The sequence below is a fragment of the Rhamphochromis sp. 'chilingali' genome (genome assembly GCF_963969265.1).
Source record: "Rhamphochromis sp. 'chilingali' genome assembly, chromosome: 7".
NCBI lineage: Eukaryota > Metazoa > Chordata > Actinopteri > Cichliformes > Cichlidae > Rhamphochromis > Rhamphochromis sp. 'chilingali'.
This window is the reverse complement of record NC_137934.1, coordinates 10,279,501-10,297,867: the sequence shown is the minus strand read 5'-3', so window position 1 is coordinate 10,297,867 and position 18,367 is coordinate 10,279,501. Positions and strand designations below refer to the sequence as shown.

The following is an 18,367-nucleotide window of genomic DNA, read 5'->3' as shown; positions in this document are numbered from 1 at the left end:
TACGGTCAGACCTGACAAAGTTTTTCAAGGTGAGGCTTTCAAACCTAACAACACTGCACCATACGCCATGTATGGTGGTTGTAGCATCATGATCTGGGGCTGTTTTGCTGCCAGTGGTACATTGCAAAAAGCGGATGAAAAAATAAAAGAGGACTCGCCCCAAATTCTCCAACTTCACCCCAAGTCAACAGCTAGACTGTTGAAACTTCGACACAGCTGGGTGCTCCCACAGAACAATGACCCCAAACACAAATCGAAACTGGTTTTGGAATGGATAAAGCGGGCTAATATTAAGATGCTTTGCCAAAGCCCCCAACCTCAACACTATTGAAGAAATTGTTTGCCAAAACGAGTGGTCAAATATCCAGCCACAAATATGCCAGATGCTTGTTGATGGCTACCAAAAGCATCTGATCGTGGTGCAACAACCTAAGGGATATTTATATCCCTTAGGTTGTTGCACCACGATTTGTGAATTACAGAAAATCTCAAATAAATGCAAACTCGTACACCCAATTCTTCTTTTTTAAAGCCATCAAAGATGTATGCTGTACAATCACTTCACCCTGGAAAAAGATGGGTTCAAAGAAGTTAACAAAAGCCTGAAATTACCATGAAATTCATGCTTATGATGAGTGAATACAAACTTCTGACCACAGCATTAGTATTTAGTTACCTTTTAAATAAAATGTTGTAATTGGTTTTACTTTAATTTTAATAATAGACTATTTTAAATCAAATTTTACTATAAACTGCCTAAATGGACTGTGTTAGTACTGATGCAGTAGCCCAGACAGGAAACACCATCTGATTTTGATGTAAGCTCAGGTGGTCTCCTTGACTCAAACACAAGGCCAAGGTTTTCCTGCTTCCTACAAAAATAAAAGCAGGTACATTAAAAAAAAAAGTGCCCAACATGATTAGACAAAGTCTCGATTGTCTTTCAGTTGCTGAGTCTACTTTAAATATTTCCCTCTAAATACAACCAGTTCGCAGCAGTGACAGTGATTTAAAAAAAATAATATTTAGCATTTTGTCCCGAGCAGCTTCCAGGCAATCAGCTCAGGCTCCGTCAGCTGCCGCTTCCCCTGCAGGAGAGAACGGGCTGGTTGTTTTGCTGAATTCTGGCACTGTAGGCAATAAGAAGTGAGGCTGTTGTTAATCCAGCGAGGAGCTGCCGACTTTCTCAGGCATTGCTCCCTGTTGCATGGCTATTGCTCATATCCTCTAGGGACAAGTCCCCCCCCTCTCTTCTCTCTCCACTCCCCTCTCTCTCTCTCTCTCTCTCTGTATCCATTACTTGGGCACTCCCTCTCTCTTTCACCCTCTCTATTTTCCCTCCTTCATCTCACTTTGTCCAACTTTTCTGTGCCTCTCACCCACCCCACCCTTCGTCTTTTTTACCCTTTCCTTTGACTGTGTCGAGCGCTACGGATAAACTGCGCCTCCTTGTGTTTCTACACGAGCATCACAAGTTGGCAGTAAACCAGTCTCAGCTGACACACATCATGCTTGCGCCGCTCCTGTAGTTCTGAAGCTGTAGGTCATGTCCCAGAATAGGTGGTTGACCTGTTTTTCTCTTTAGTGCCGAAATCAATCTGATTATTTTTAATTACACGGATTCTCATGAGGAGAGTCCTCTTTATATTTGTAGACATTTCTCCAAAATGCAGATTCAGCTTCAGGAAAGGGGTTAGAAAAAAACAGTGCGCGGAAGACTTGAAGTGACTGAAAGTGACTTGTTTCTTATTTGATTTGACTTTTAAAATTAAAGTTAAAGGTTAAAGGTAACCTTTACTGACAAATGCTGTGCAGCAAGGCATCAGTAGATGGAGCTGCAGTGTCGTTCAAACTGCGTGCTGTGTCCCAGCCTCTCATTATGTTCACTTACAGTACCATATACATAATGGCGTGTATGGCACTGAGAATGAGATTAAATAAATGTGCTTACTTTACATCTATAAAATAGCAACATCCTGCAGCACATGCTGTCTCCGTGTAGTCATAAACCGATAGAGTGGAAATGTATTCTTGAAGTATTCAGTTCACTTTAGTCCTAATAGCTTTACTGGCATGACTACATGAGTACTACCAGAGCGCTGTATGAAGGCATGGATGCAGACTGACTGAAAAAGAAAATCTGAACGCATGTATTTGGGTCACTGTGTGAGGAGGAGTAGATGTGTGTATCCCAAATGAAGACACAGTTGTCATACAGGGAGTGCAGAATTATTAGGCAAGTTCTATTTTTGAGGAATAATTTTATTATTGAACAACAACCATGTTCTCAATGAACCCAAAAAACTCATTAATATCAAAGCTGAATGTTTTTGGAAGTAGTTTTTAGTTTTAGCTATTTTAGGGGGATATCTGTGTGTGTAGGTGACTATTACTGTGCATAATTATTAGGCAACTTAACAAAAAACAAATATATACCCATTTCAATTATTTATTTTTACCAGTGAAACCAATATAACATCTCCGCATTCACAAATATACATTTCTGACATTCAAAAACAAAAACAAATCAGCGACCAATATAGCACCTTTCTTTGCAAGGACACTCAAAAGCCTGCCATCCATGGATTCTGTCAGTGTTTTGATCTGTTCACCATCAACATTGCGTGCAGCAGCAACCACAGCCTCCCAGACACTGTTCAGAGAGGTGTACTGTTTTCCCTCCTTGTAAATCTCACATTTGATGATGGACCACAGGTTCTCAATGGGGTTCAGATCAGGTGAACAAGGTGGCCATGTCATTAGTTTTTCTTCTTTTATACCCTTTCTTGCCAGCCACGCTGTGGAGTACTTGGACGCGTGTGATGGAGCATTGTCCTGCATGAAAATCATGTTTTTCTTGAAGGATGCAGACTTCTTCCTGTACCACTGCTTGAAGAAGGTGTCTTCCAGAAACTGGCAGTAGGACTGGGAGTTGAGCTTGACTCCATCCTCAACCCGAAAAGGCCCCACAAGCTCATCTTTGATGATACCAGCCCAAACCAGTACTCCACCTCCACCTTGCTGGCGTCTGAGTCGGCCTGGAGCTCTCTGCCCTTTACCAATCCAGCCACGGGCCCATCCATCTGGCCCATCAAGACTCACTCTCATTTCATCAGTCCATAAAACCTTAGAAAAACCAGTCTTTGAGATATTTCTTGGCCCAGTCTTGACGTTTCAGCTTGTGTGTCTTGTTCAGTGGTGGTCGTCTTTCAGCCTTTCTTATCTTGGCCATGTCTCTGAGTATTGCACACCTTGTGCTTTTGGGCACTCCAGTGATGTTGCAGCTCTGAAATATGGCCAAACTGGTGGCAAGTGGCATCTTGGCAGCTGCACGCTTGACTTTTCTCAGTTCATGGGCAGTTATTTTGCGCCTTGGTTTTTCCACACGCTTCCTGCGACCCTGTTGACTATTTTGAATGAAAAGCTTGATTGTTCGATGATCACGCTTCAGAAGCTTTGCAATTTTGAGACTGCTGCATCCCTCTGCAAGATATCTCACTATTTTTGACTTTTCTGAGCCTGTCAAGTCCTTCTTTTGACCCATTTTGCCAAAGGAAAGGACGTTGCCTAATAATTATGCACACCTGATATAGGGTGTTGATGTCATTAGACCACACCCCTTCTCATTACAGAGATGCACATCACCTAATATGCTTAATTGGTAGTAGGCTTTCGAGCCTATACAGCTTGGAGTAAGACAACATGCATGAAGAGGATGAAGTGGACAAAATACTCATTTGCCTAATAATTCTGCACTCCCTGTAGAGACCTCGGAGTGAAATGTCACTGGCGAAAGTCAAAATAAAGAAGTTTTCATCTACAACTTTGTGCAGTTTTGGTTTTGTTGGGCTCGAAGAGTCCGTTTATTCCGCTGTCAGACTTTAACCCGCTCACATAAAACACTGCAGAATGTCAGTCACATGTGACTGCCACATAGATCACTTAAAAACAAAATGTGTGTATGCGTGTGCGTGTTGGGGAAGTTTATTGCAGGTCTATTATTATGCAGAGACGAGAGACACCCCACTCTCTGTTAGTGCGCTCCACTTTGACACCGACAGAAACTCCATGTTTAGTGAACGGGGAAATACACATCCCCGTTCACTAAACCTCTCTCAGTGAATTGTTTAAAAAGAGAAATTCGATATTTTTGATCCTCATAGGTTTTTACGCACCCGGGATACACCTTAAGTTGTTAATTAGATATTTTTTGTCTTATTTTACACAATTAACGTATATATAGGCAGCAAAGGATTTTCACCATCATTTTGTGTGTTAAATTATGCTACTATAAAGTTTCGTTACGTAGCCTATAGCCACTATAACCTGTGGGCAGTGTGTCGTAATATTCTCGTATCCCGTCGTTGTTTCTGAACTTGGTGAACCTTATGGTGGTTTTAAAAGTGGTCAATGCTCTAACGAAGCCCAGTATATACCTGCTTGATTAATGTTCTGAGTAGTTTCTCTGGACTTCAGGAACTCCAGTCTTTTCCTTTTTCTTCCCTCCGGTTGTGGACGCGCTCTTTTGAGAGGCATTGAACCACATTAAACAGCCTATTCCTCCGCAGGTTCACCGCCCACCGACCCATCGTAGTTTGCTTTTGACCGGGTTATGAATTGAGGAGAACTCGCTTCAACACGCCTTCTCTTTACTTCTAGACTTTTCATTACTCCTGAACGCGCTCGCGTGTGTGTGTCCAGCTACAAATGTGAAATGTTTGTGTGTAAGACGTGGTAGCATCGCCTTTTATATTTGCTGACCAAAAGAGAGAGGATTAGGCGATTTTGAAGCACTCACCTTTTATTCAAACAAATTATTCACTTCAGCTAGTCAAAGGAATCTGACCCACGTGAACTTTTTTTGTAGGGTTGATTGAGGTTTTTCCAAAACGTTCGACCCCCATCACGTCTTTCAACTTTGTTCGCTTATTGCGTTTAAACGCCCCAGAGTAATCCCTCTACTAAAATATATTTTATATATACAGTTTAAACACTGAAACACTGTCCTGATTACATTTCACCCAGACATAAACGTAAATAAATAAACACTTTTCATTTTTAATTTAACTTAGTAAAATGTCCCAACTTGATGGACCGTTTATTAAACGCTGATCAGAGAGGGGGAAAGGGATTAGAAAAGGTATTAGCTGTGTTATTCCGGAGGTGATGCTTAAAATGGTCACCAGAGATAATCTCTGTCTATCTAACAAGTTTTTGCTCATGTCAAATCCCAGTGAACAACAACCTCATAGTCCTCACAGGTGTTAGAAGTGGTTTGGCGTTGAAAGTTCACAGTGTTAAATAGTCATCTGATTTTCTTGCACACAATCACCGGTGCATAATGTATAGAGGACTGAGGAGGGGAGGGCAGAAGAGGGTTCTGAGGTGAAGTGGGGGTGAGAGAAGGAGGAGGAGTGTATACGAGAGAGTGTGTGTGTGCGTGAGAAAGAGATAGTGGTGGTAGTAGTAGAGTGGCCGTAAGGGGACAGGAAGGGCAAGGAACAGTCGCTTTGCTGCTCAATTAGTTTTTTAATATCCTTGTTAATCTTTTCTTGAGGCAAAAACGGGATCGCACTTTTTACTTTTGTACTTTTGTTTTATTTATTTTATCCTAAGGCCCTGGATTTCTCCAGGGAGAATTCATATCGCTCTGTGCGTAAAATCCAAACTCATACCAAAGTATTTTACGCACGACTTAGACCTGGGATTTCAGCGAATAAACTGGATTATTTGACCTTTAGGAAAACGTTAATGTGATTTCAGATTACCCAACGACAGTAAGGTCACCTGAAAATTACAATCTCCGTCTTTTTATTGGATTTTTAAAAATTGCTTTTTGTAAATATAGTTGATCAAACTAGAGACGAGAGGATACAGCAGGCAGAAACAAGTGGTCGGTAGGAGCAGATTTCGTCGTACTCAAACCCGCCGCTTTGCCTCCCGTCAGGCCTCTAAAAAGACTGAGCAGGACGACTCCTCATTCACTGCTCATGTCTCCTCAGCAGAGCACTTTCCCGGCGTTGAAGCGGCGGACCATGGACAACAGGCCTGTCCGGACAAAACGAACCGGTGCCGTCCGACATCTGCTGTTGGCTGCCGCCTTCCTTGTCTGCAGCTCGCAACTGCTGATGGTGGACGCGAACTCGTGGTGGTAAGTAAATGATTGCGCACTGGTTTGCACTGGTTTCTGAAAGTTATGGTTAGTAGAGTAACGGCGACTAAAACGTGGGTGAGTGACCCTCCCCAAATTTTGTGCCGTCAAGAGAGCAAATAAGAAAAACATCAGATTCGCACAATAGACCAATTTTTGTTGATTTCTGTCATGCTGAAGCATAATGAATGGAATTTCTTTGAGCCATGGCTTCACTTTGTGCTGCTTCTTGCATCTGTGCTTGTGTGTGTGTTTTGGGGGTTAGTTTTGCGTGGTGCGCTAGTGGTGGGACACTAACAGTGAATGGAACAAATGTGAAGGCTCTGTCACAATATTTACTCTGGCTGAGCCCCAAATGGCATTGCATGGCGGGCTGCTGCTGTGCCTACAGGATCGCAAATTAGCCACACTTGTTCTTGACTTACAAAAACTTACTGCGGTGGCCCAGTTCAGGGTGGCTCTGTGGAATGATACTCCTAGAGGTCAGAATGAAATTACAGGACCAGATGTCCATCTTAGAAGTCTAGCCGTTAAAACAGCCTGAGATACTCAGTAGTTTGCACTCATGTTCAAGACTAAAAGGGAAACTTTCATAGCCCAGGTGATCTGAATAGATTATTACATGATTTTTCTGTGTTAGGCAGTCAGATTTGAAAGGAAAGGAAGTGGCTGCAGAGATGTTCACCAGAAGACTCTTATCTATATTTTATTGGCCACTTGTACCAATAAACCCAGCATGTGTCTGAATTTTTGCCCTCTGCTGTGCTGACCTCTACTCACAAAGGAGTCACAGATTCCATAAACTCAGTTTGAGGCATTTCTGTTTAAATTTCAACATCTACGGTTTTTTAGTTGAAATGACCTCTGTCTCTCAGGTCACTCGGTCTGACCCCGATGCAGCGGCCAGAGATGTACATTATTGGAGCTCAGCCTCTCTGCAGTCAGCTGTCTGGTCTCTCCCAGGTAAGTTAGTATCTGTGTGCTTTGGAAACGATTCTCCTCTAAGTCAACAAGGCTTTTATTTTGTTAGAATAAAAGCATATCTCAGTTTTGCACCTCTGATTCTTCTGCATGATTTTTTTTTTTTAAGAATAAGCCTTGATCTTCTTGTCACTTCCTTTTCTGTACCCTTTTGCAACCTAACTGGGGAGCTGGTCGAATAAAAGCGCAATTTCCCTGCAGGTACCACTGAAATATAAAACTGTTAACCAGCTAATGTCTGCTAATCTTATCTCTGCTGCTGCAGGGTCAGAGGAAGCTGTGCCAGCTGTACCAAGACCACATGACCTATATTGGAGATGGAGCCAAGACAGGCATCAAGGAATGTCAGTACCAGTTCAGACAGAGGAGATGGAACTGCAGCACAGTGGACAACACTTCAGTGTTTGGGCGGGTCATGCAGATTGGTGAGTTTACTGTAACTGAGGAGGAAAAAAATGTGATTAAAAGGGCATGACACAGCCTTTAAAAGCTCTCAGACAATATGAGACTAACAGCAAATTACAATCTTGTGTTTTCAGTTCTTTTTCTGGGATTTTATCTTTTCAAAATCTTATCACCAACTATTCTATAAATGCTTACATGTGCTTGTTTTGTATGTCAGCTCTGTTTCTGTTGCTTCTTAAACACAAGATATTTCAAACTGAGCTCCTACCATCCTAGAAAATTCAGATTACATGTGTGTGGGTTTTATGGCCCTCAGTCAAAGCAGACAGATAAAGAAATGTCAGCGGCACCACAGCTAATGTGTGATGGCCTGTTTCAAAACACCATATAAGCAACAGATAACAGAGGCTCAGCATCCAGCCAAAGGCTCGTTTTCAACTACAGCTCTTACTTCATTGTGGCAGCATATGTCTCCTCTCTCTTATAGTTTTATTCTGGTGATTTTTTTTTTTTAAGATTATCAGTTTTAAAAAGAAGATTTATTCCACTTTTTGGTCACATTATATAAAATAGGTAGCTACAGGTTTTGATTACATTTTTTTAGCCTGTAATTGTATCCAATAAAATATGGCATATATAGATATGAGTTATGTGGTAAAAAGACGGGTAACTTGAGGTGAAATAGCACAGTAGAAGTGGAAAGATTGTTGTTTGTTAGTGCAGTGGCATTAAGATTAGCATAAAAGACATATCACATAAATAGTGTTAAGCCAGATGCTACATATAACATATAAATACACATAAAACACACACATATATATATATAAGGACAGTGTAAAATTATTTTTAGAGATATTAAGATGTCAAATTTTTCTCATTATAAAAAGTGGTGTCATTAGAATATAATATGTGTGTAAAATAAATGTCCTTCAAAATGTTCCTATTTCCGCATTTTAGGCATGATAATGCCAAGCGCATGCTGTTCTATTTAAAGAAATCGACCATTAACAATCCCAAGAAATTATAAAATAAAGAGAAACAGAACTCAAATTCAGACTGAAAAACCTCATTAAAAATCCAACATATGACAACATCTGAAATATTCACTTCGACCCAACTATTACCGTGAAAAAAACCGGTATACTTTACGCAGGCGCACTAAAACGAAAAATGTAGTCCTTCGATCAAAAAGACGGGGAAAAGAAGCAGTCACAAAGGAAGACTTCAGTAGGCATAAAACAGGAAAGGCATGTACGCTTTATGCATATCTCCAGTATTTTAATAAACAGATACCCGGAGCGCAGATTTTCGGATCGATAACTTTCGCGTCTAATTCCCAGCAGGCGATGTGGGAATCGCCTCATCAACAAGTATGTGCCAAATCCGCTGCGGGCTCTCTCACTCTGCTTCCATGCCTGTCTTTCTGTTGACAGTCTAGCTCCAGGTTTATATGGAGGTGTTAGTCGGTCCATTGTCCTGCGGCTCTTCTTTTGAAATGCACTGATGAGCTGACACCGAGCCGGCAGATCCGGACCTGCTATTTGAAGTCTAGGCTCCGCAGTCTCATAAAACCACCCGCTCTCTATCTCCCTGTCTTGTCTGGCTTTCTTTATCCTGCTGCATAACATGAACGGATATTTGCATGCATACCTTCCTGTCTTGACTGGCTGCTGTTGTTTCGGGGCCACAGAAATTGTCTAATATAGAGACCATTGTGCGCTATTTAAATAAGGGGAAAAAAGGAAAGTGAAAGTTTTGCGTTCTGTATATTAGAGTAGGGCATAAATACTAATAAATGGTTTGTATGTGTATAAGAATAATGTGAAGTAGGGTAATATTAAAAAAAAAAAAAGCTGCAATATTGTAGCTGTAGAGACCATGACAGTAAGGTGATGGTGAGAAAGACAAAAAGCACATTTTGTTTAAATCTTTATTTAAATTGAACTTGAAGGTAAGCGCTGTGTAAGGTTACTCTTTAAATAAGCACTGTTGTAGCAGCTTTATGCTGGAAGCAAGGACAGAGGGTGTAGAGATCACTCAGTAAGGTCGTGCATATGGTATATTTTAAATACAGATATTTTGCCCTTTTCAAACACTCATATTGAAGCTAATCATCTCAGTGAATGCTGCCTCTACCAGGAAAAGCACTTCAAAGCTCCTTGTTATTCTCATGTAAATCATGGTGTTTCAGAGCACTTAGTCTCCACCTGTCAGGCCGTTGTCCTTGTCCTTGTCACTTCTTTGTGCGCTGAAGTGTGTATTAATGCAGAGAATAGGACAAGCAGGCTGTCTTGTGTATTCCACGTTGGTGTTAGTGAATGGAAATCATTAATATGGACCAGTCTGTGAAATGTATTGCACCCAGGCCACTTCAAAGAGCGACCAAGACTGTAAAAATACAGTTGTTTATTAGAAGCTAGTCGCATTTAAGCAAACTCCTTCAAAGTGCATTACTCTGGCTGGAAATTATGTAAATTGTTGTGAGATGACCATCTACAGTAAATGCACAGTGTGACAAACATTCCCAGAAGTTTCTTCCATGGATTTTTGCCCAGCTCCTTTCTTCTTATTCCTACATGTTATCTCCTTTAAGGGTCAGTTTACCCAAATTACACAAACAGATTATCTCTGGAGCCATCGAGTCATGCAGACAGTTCGGTTTTATTTGCTTTTAGGATATCCATCACTCAGATTTCTGCTTTTAGCCCCATACAATGGTGAGGATACAGCAGTACAATTCTTCTGAAAGTTCTTTATTTGTTTATTTTTTCAACTAATCTCTCTTCTTTAAAGTAAAAAACTGTGGGAAGGAATGTTTCAGATGCATTTCCTTTTGGCTCTGAGCTCCACGAGTTCAGTTTTTATCGCATGAGTGCTGCAATGATGATTTATAATCTGGTAGAAGTAACTCTTTAACGTTATGGTTGAGTAGCCAGGACTTGGACAGATATACCCAGAGGCCAACCACATGAGGAAAACTGATATGCTGGAGAAACCGATATGTTTACATCATCAAATGCTGCACGTGCATGATCTGGCATTTAAAGTTGTGGAGTTAACCAGGTATGAGGTCAGGGCCTCAAATCACTTCTATTGTCTATTGTTAGTTCAAGTGGGGTGTGGGGCTGTTAGCTGTGTGTTTGTGTGTGCGTATGTGTGTGTGTGTGCGTGAGAGAGAGAGAGAGAGAGAGAGAGAGCGAGAGAGAGAGAGAGAGGTTATTTAGCTGTGCAGCTACCTGTGTTTCCTGTCAGTGATGTGACAGCAAAACTGCAGCTTTACTGTGTGTCAGAATTCACATGCTTAACTCCTGTTTTCCTTCCTCCATCAGGCTCCAGGGAAACAGCCTTCACCTACGCCATCAGCGCAGCCGGTGTGGTCAATGCCGTCAGCCGTGCGTGCCGCGAGGGCGAGCTCTCCACCTGCGGCTGCAGCCGCTCCGCTCGCCCCAGAGACCTGCCGCGTGACTGGCTGTGGGGTGGCTGCGGTGATAATGTGCATTACGGCTACAGGTTTGCTCGGGAGTTTGTCGACGCCAGGGAGAGGGAGAAGAATTACCCCCGAGGGTCACCCGAGCATGCCCGGATGCTGATGAACTTGCATAATAATGAAGCAGGGAGACAGGTATGGGACAACGAAAAAAAGCTTTATCTCTCAACAAAACCATCGCTGTGTTAACTTTCCCAAGGTTACTGTTGTCTTCTTCATATGTTTCCCTGTCAGGAATGTGTGTAAGCTGAGTGGGCCTCTGATTGCCTGACCGGGCAGTATTTATATGCCTGTGTATGTGGGTTATTTATTGGGAGGGTCCAAATGGTATACTGGTAACGCCCTTGGAGTCTGGCGGGGCTGACAGGTCAGAGCACATTCCTCCGGTGTAACACACAGGCACATACACAGACATACAAAAATCCAACACTGAGAGGGGCTTTAAAGGAAATTTTACAAGACATTAAAAACAAGAGAGACAGACTCAAAGCTGGGGTGGTATGATGGTCATTAAGCTTCCTTTCCACTCCAGTTACTGAACAATGGCAATGATGGTGATTCAACAAATGGTCTAGTAACTGAAGTTGTCTGGAAGGTTCTCAGGTAGGGAGAGAAAGAAACCTCTTGCCTTTCTCTCTCTCTCTCACACACACACACACACACACACACACACACACACACACACACACACACACACACACACACACACACACACACACACACACACACACACCTACACCTTTCTCGTAAACTCTCCATTTGCCCATTCTGGTGTTCCCTGGAACAGGAGAACACGTTTATCTTCACTTAGAGAAGCTTTGTTTAAGCTGTTTACAAGACAGAGACGCTGCCTGTGCGTGTGTGTGTGTGTGTGCTCACCTCAGCTTCATTTGATTTGTGTATGAGACGGTGAGCCTAGTTTTGTGCATGTGTGCGTCAGAGGTCAAAGGTGAGGGTCTGGAGAGGTTGTGTTTCTGCTGAGAGTCCCTTTGGGGCTCTACGAGAGTATATGAGGGAAAGATCTACTGCTGCAGCAACCTTTCACACGCACAGTTCAGTGACATACGCATGCTTTTTTGAATGACTTTTCCTCCTGTCTCCCGTTTGATCCTTTGCTTTCATTGTTGTCTGTCCATCGAAACGGAAGAGAGGCAAAGGGAGAGATGAAAAGGAGGAGAGCCACAGACAGGAAGACAGTTTCTCTCCTTCTCTCTATCCCCCCGGCCCCACCCTGCTTTCTGTCTTTCTATCGTGGACACGCTGGTTTGTCCTAAGCAGGATTTGTCTTGCTTGGTTGAACAAGGCAAACCACAGGGCTTTTGTGGAGGTGACAGCGGTGTCCGTGTGTGTGTGTGTGTGTGTGTGTGTGTGTGTGTGTGTGTGTGTGTGTGTGTGTGTGTGTGTGTGTGTGTGTGTTTGCAGCCTCATTTGATTTGTGTGAGCGGTGGACAACGTGGTCGTCCGTGTGCACAAACGTCTGGAGACAGAGACACAGGGTGAGGGATGGACCTCCGTCACACTTCTGCGACTCTCAAAGACTTTCGCACACTTACACACACACAGACACACACACACAAATACACACGCAGAGAGCTACTAACTTCCACTGTCTCCACATAAATCAAATGAGGCAGCGCTCGTTACACAGACCCAAAAAACAGCCAGACATACATTCCCGGCCTTTTTTGAGATGCCTCTGCTCTGAACACACAAGATCATTTTCAATCACTATGTCAGCCCCCGGGTCCTTTTGTTAAAGGGGGGGGGGGGGGATACACACACACACCACACACACACCACACACACACACACACAGACACAGCTCCTAAACCCCTAACCCTGTCTGAGTAAAAACCTATTGTGCCTGACACAGAGACTGTGTCTCCACCACGGATCACTGAGCGTGTGTGTGTGTGTGTGTGTGTGTGTGTGTGTGTGTGTGTGTGTGTGTGTGTGTGTTCATCAGGTCCAGTGTCACTGTGCCTAGCAGGCATGACCTACCAAATAGCTCAGTGTGATGCTGGACACACACATGCATGGTTTGGTTTGAGCAACATGAGGCTATTGGCAGGTAGTAGTATGTAATGAAAAGCTCTATACATCAAACAATGATGTTCAGAGTAATGAAGGAAATGAAACAAAGTCACAAAATTAAGCACTGGCTGTGAAGAAATGTTAATTGGGAAGATTAGCACAGAAAAACATAGTAATGGCCTCCCCATCCTTGTTACGTGAAATGTTACTGTCGCTGTAAACATGTCATAAACCACACAGTCGGGAGTCTCAGTGAAAACAAAGGCTCGTAAAATTGGCAAGGAGTCATAAAACATGAGAATTTCCTCCTTTAAACTTATATCTGAAAGTTTTTCTTAATTCTCAGAGTCCCATTCTTCTGAAGCTACAACACATTTCTGAAAGGTTGTATTATATGGCCTTTCTATTTCTTCTGTTCTTTCAGTTTAAGTTAAACTTAAGAACGTATCAAAGAGAGAATCACCAAAAATCATTTTACCCTTCCACAAAATGACACTGTCCCCTGTTCCCCGACTGACGGGGGGTCACTGAGGTCGGTTCATGGGATTGGAGGGTGCCGAGTGCTATGCCTGCTGGGCAGTAAAGTAGAGGAGAGGGAACAGGGGTGGAAGGTGGGGGTCGCTGGGGAGGCTGTTTGGGACGCCGGGGTTAACAGAGGTGAGAAGGTAATTGAGATCAGGCAGTGTGAGGAGACAGAGTGATGGGTTTCGTTTGTCTGAGGGTGAATCGGGGGAAATCGGGAGTCAGAAGAACTCGATTCGGCAAGAATTGTGTGGAGATGCGCTGGAGTTTGTTTAAGTGGTTGTAGGTGCTTGCACAATACCAAGAACAATTTGTACTTGTTTGTGTGTCTATGCTTGGGGTGTGGGTGTGGGTTGTTTGGTTTGTTTATATTGCAGTTTAATTGACCTGGTAAAGCTGCAGGGGTGAAGGGCTCCCCCTAAAGCCCACTGCTGTGAGGACAATAAATCTTAGATTTCCTGTTCCTGTTTTTCTAACAAGGCCAAACGCTGTAAAGTAGGAGCTGTTTTATCTTAAGGAGGAAAAAAAAGCTTGTTCATGTGTTTAAATCAATAATTGTCATGTTCCAATTATTTTCAAGGGATAGTTTTTTATATGGGAACTATGTGGGAAAGACTACTTACAATAGAGGAACATTTCCTCCAGTTAGCGGGCCTTTTATTCCAAGTCAGCTGTTTGTTTTACTTTGGTGGGGTCATGTTGACAGCAGCGTCGAAGAACAGCACATATGGAGAAAAAAATCATTTTCTTTGCTTTCCATTTTCCCTCCTGTTTATCTGTTTCACTCTGCGTTCATTGTATAGCCCACCTAACAGAGGTTTCTTAAATAAACAGATAATTTTGCCTCCACAAAGCCAGTTTTGGAGAAAATGTTGCAGTGTGTGTGTGTGTGTGCAGCAACGTTTGTGCAGCAACGTTTGCACAACTCATCTCTTCTTTATGTTTTGGGGTCTTTTAATTGGCCGTTCCAACAGTGTAGCAGCTCCATGATGCTTTTTTATGTTCCCCTCTCACTATGTGCTCGCTGTAATGATGAGAGCTGAGCAGTTACAGATTTTTACCACTAGATGGCAGCAGCTTAGCAGCAAATCGATTGTAAATCTGCACCACAGAGCTGGAGCTAAAGCTGCTGACCTGGAGGTGAGACTGAAGCATCACAATGACAGGTATTAGGAGGAAAGAGAAACATGGGTTATTTTGCTTCAGCTTGTGCATAGTAATCCCTCCCACTGCACTTATCTTAGTGTATTTTACTGTATATAGTAACCTTTAGTAGTATAGTATGTAGACTATTTTTCTTTTTACTAATATCTCTTTATTCACTTTTTCTTCCTGTGCTTTGTGAATTTCCCCCATGTGGTAGTGTAGTAGTAGTGAAAATTTATTGTGTAAAAACTAATGTGGAGTTTTGGGGGGTTTTGATCTCTGTATACATTTTGATTATTTAACATTTATATCTTTTTTCTATTACTCCAACAGGCGGTTTACAACCTGGCTAATGTGGCCTGTAAGTGTCATGGAGTTTCGGGTTCCTGCAGTTTGAAGACCTGTTGGCTCCAGCTGGCCGACTTCAGACATGTTGGAGAGTTCCTGAAAGAGAAATACGACAGCGCAGCAGCCATGCGGGTTGGACGCAAGGTACTAAATCCATTCATGTCTCTGTCTCCTCCCTCAGGAGCCATTTGAAGTATTGCCTCTGCTAATTCTGTCCTTGATCCACCAGGGAAAGCTGGAGCTTCTAGACAAGCGCTTCAACCCACCCACCACTCAGGACATGGTCTACATCGACCCCAGCCCGGATTATTGCCTCCGCAATGAGACCACAGGATCGCTGGGCACCCAGGGCCGACTGTGCAACAAAACCTCGGAGGGCATGGACGGCTGCGAGCTGATGTGCTGCGGCAGAGGTTACGACCAGTTTAAGACCTACAAGCACGAGCGCTGCCACTGCAAGTTCCACTGGTGCTGCTACGTCAAGTGCAAACGCTGCACGACGCTCGTGGATCAGTTTGTGTGTAAATAGCGCACTTCAGGATTTGGAGGAGGCGGCGGTGACGACTAAGGGCGCCGGAGGTGACGGGACGGTGATGTTTCGAGAGTTTTGTTCAGGATTAGACGCACAAAAATCAGATTTCTGACAAATGTCCTCATCTCCCACCATTTCACATCAAGCCAAGCAAAAAGCAATAAATAAATAAATAAAAACTGCATAGCACCTGTGCAGCATATTTTTTGGAAGTAGATAACACATCAATGGATGGAAAGGTAGGGCAAAAGACACCTCGGATTTTTATTTCCCCCCACCCTCTGTCATCGCTTTCTGCTGTCATCCTGATCACAATCATAAAGGAAACAAGCAAAGCTGATGGACAATGAATGATACTGAGGATGATCTGTGAGAGGAGATGTGACTGGTGTGAGATAAAAAAAATAAATATATAATTAAATAATAAATAAATACACAACTCTTGATTGCTATTTAAAGAGACTCAAATAAACCCAGGACACAGTTTGGACCCCACCCTTCAGAGAAATCTATTGATGCTTTGGGAAAAGTGATCACTTGTGTCACCATTGTTTGTTGTCTGACCTTTTAACCCTGCGAGAGAGATTCTGAGATTTAAGAGATGTGTTATCATGCACGGCAGAAATGCAGAAAAGTTCCGATTGGTGGTGTAAATAAGGTAGGAAATTAATCAAAAAGATGAATAAATGAAAAGTAGGAATACACAAATGCGTGCACAAGCTGCATCTGTTTCTGTTTCACAACACAGTGAGGTTCAGGGAAAAAAACTCTTCAAAAGACTAAATGCACCACCTGTTTTGTACAAGTAGCAGCACAGGGTGTAGTTGCTGCTGTTCCTTGTATCATCAAAGCAGTAATCCTGCACCCGTGACCTGACAAGTGTGACTATGCAGGTTAATGAGGCTTGGTGGTTGAAGCCATCGTGACACCACGGCTGTTTAAACAAGCAGCTCACATCGGCCGTCCGGCTCCGTGACCTTCACGTGACAGCAAAGTGAGCGAAACCTCCATTAGTGAGATTAATGTGCTGTACCTGCCTTAATGAAGCCACACTGAGAGACACGTTCGCTGTGAGTGGACATCTTCATCTTGCGTTGTAGCGCAACTCGATAAGAGCAGCAAACAGCCCCCGTGGTGTCGACTTAGCAGTCCTGTCGTAGCGTGATTTTTAGCCTGTTTCTATTGGCTCGGTTGTGATACAGATGTTAGATGCAGTTGGCACGAAGAGGACAGAGTGAGCAGGCGAGGATGGAGCGCGCCGTGGAAACTCATGAACGTGCAAAAACAGAGAGGACTTAAGGTTTATTACTTTTAACAAAAAGAACAAATAGTAGATGAGAACAGAAAGTATATTTTATTATTGTTTTTGATTCTCCTGTTTTCTATGTTTTTATACATGAGCATTACTGTGTATTCTTTTGATAAACTACTCTTTGGAAAAATGAGGTTTTCTGTGTTTTAAGTCTGCTGCAGTTCTTCCAGGAAAGTTTTTATCCAGGCCCTGTCTTCCCCATCAACATAATAAGCACAGACACGTCTTTGTCATCGGGGTGGCTGTTTTCTCAGGTACAGGCAGAACTTTATTAGGGACAACAAGACATTTAATCTCGACTTAATCTGCACATTTACATTTAAATGAACCTTAAATTACTCTTTCTTGATCATATCAGTGTTACAGTAGCCTAAAGACATGAATGTTCTCACGTCCATTGTTTTTATGTGGATGTATTGGTTTTTTCCAATATAAAAATATAAAATATGATGTATATTCATAAATGACCTTAAGGATCTGATTTATTAGTAGCTTACACTTATTAATCATTCAGTTTTCTTAACTTTCTCACGCCTCCTTGAGACCTTTGATCCCATCAGATGGCCAAACAGCTTGTCCAGTCCTGGACTCTTCTTCTGCTCTTTTATATCTAAATCATCAAGGCTGGATTCTCCCACAGCCTCTTTATGGAACCAGCAGGATGGCTTCATCATGTATCTGCAACTGTAAAATATCCCAGCAGAATTTGCCCAAAGCTGAATGTCAAGTGCACAGTCACGGTTAAGCAGGTCTGTACGGTGACCTTACTAGCAATCCCATTACTTTTAGCTTCTCACGAGTAATTGGATTAGACTACTGACCAGAGCACCATGACCGACCTACAGCGCTGTCCCTCTGTAATCCTCCTCACCTACTTTTGTAGGCAATCTGCACTTGCTGGTTAGGTAGTATGATCATTTCAGTGTGCACGTGTTGGTTGTGTATCTACAAATGCATACCTATCAGCCACAATATTAAAACAAGCTCCATGGCAGAATTGGCCTTCTTCAGCCAGACAAAACTACAAAACGAGGCAGCACCAAAGCTCTGCAGATCCTAATCACATAAAAAAATCATTGGTGTGTAATTAAACAAGGAAAATCCTTAGGGGACCACAGGAAGAAGCAGGGCTGCTCTCAGTATCTCAGCACTGGACACAAGGGGACATCCGAACCCACCGTTTTAGGCAGGTGGTTTTAATGTTGTGGCACATCGGCATATGTGTGCATTTAATGGAGATTAGAAGAGTGAAAGTGTAACCTGATGGTTGGTCTAATCCTTTTTACCTGACAGCCATCTGCTGTTGTGATGCTGCTAAGTTGAGCTCTCTGAAACAAACAACCAACAGTGAGTAATTCTTCCTTTCTTTGATGAGGCCTTCTCATCCCGTGAGAATATTACTGGTTATGTTTACAAAAATAGTTCAGAAGAGTATGGATGCCAAACTGA

General features: G+C 42.7%; 1 protein-coding gene across 9 annotated transcripts in view; it reads left to right on the top strand.

Annotated features, from left to right (window-relative positions):
• wnt5b (wingless-type MMTV integration site family, member 5b) overlaps positions 1–17,052 on the top strand; it is an 83,659-nt gene extending 66,607 nt beyond the window's left edge. For 3 of the 9 annotated variants that reach the window (XM_080887082.1, XM_080887081.1, XM_080887078.1), the window contains 6 exons: positions 6,006–6,151; positions 7,027–7,114; positions 7,398–7,557; positions 10,867–11,159; positions 15,060–15,218; positions 15,304–17,052. In XM_080887082.1, the coding sequence (XP_080743208.1) occupies positions 6,006–6,151; positions 7,027–7,114; positions 7,398–7,557; positions 10,867–11,159; positions 15,060–15,218; positions 15,304–15,603 (1,146 nt within the window). In that variant the 3' untranslated portion in view covers positions 15,604–17,052. Of the gene's footprint in view, positions 1–5,452; positions 5,898–6,002; positions 6,152–7,026; positions 7,115–7,397; positions 7,558–10,866; positions 11,160–15,059; positions 15,219–15,303 lie in introns of those variants that run through there. The other 6 variants (XM_080887080.1, XM_080887079.1, XM_080887077.1 and 3 more) reach the window with 4 other exon arrangements.
• The last annotated feature ends 1,315 nt before the right edge of the window (positions 17,053–18,367 follow it).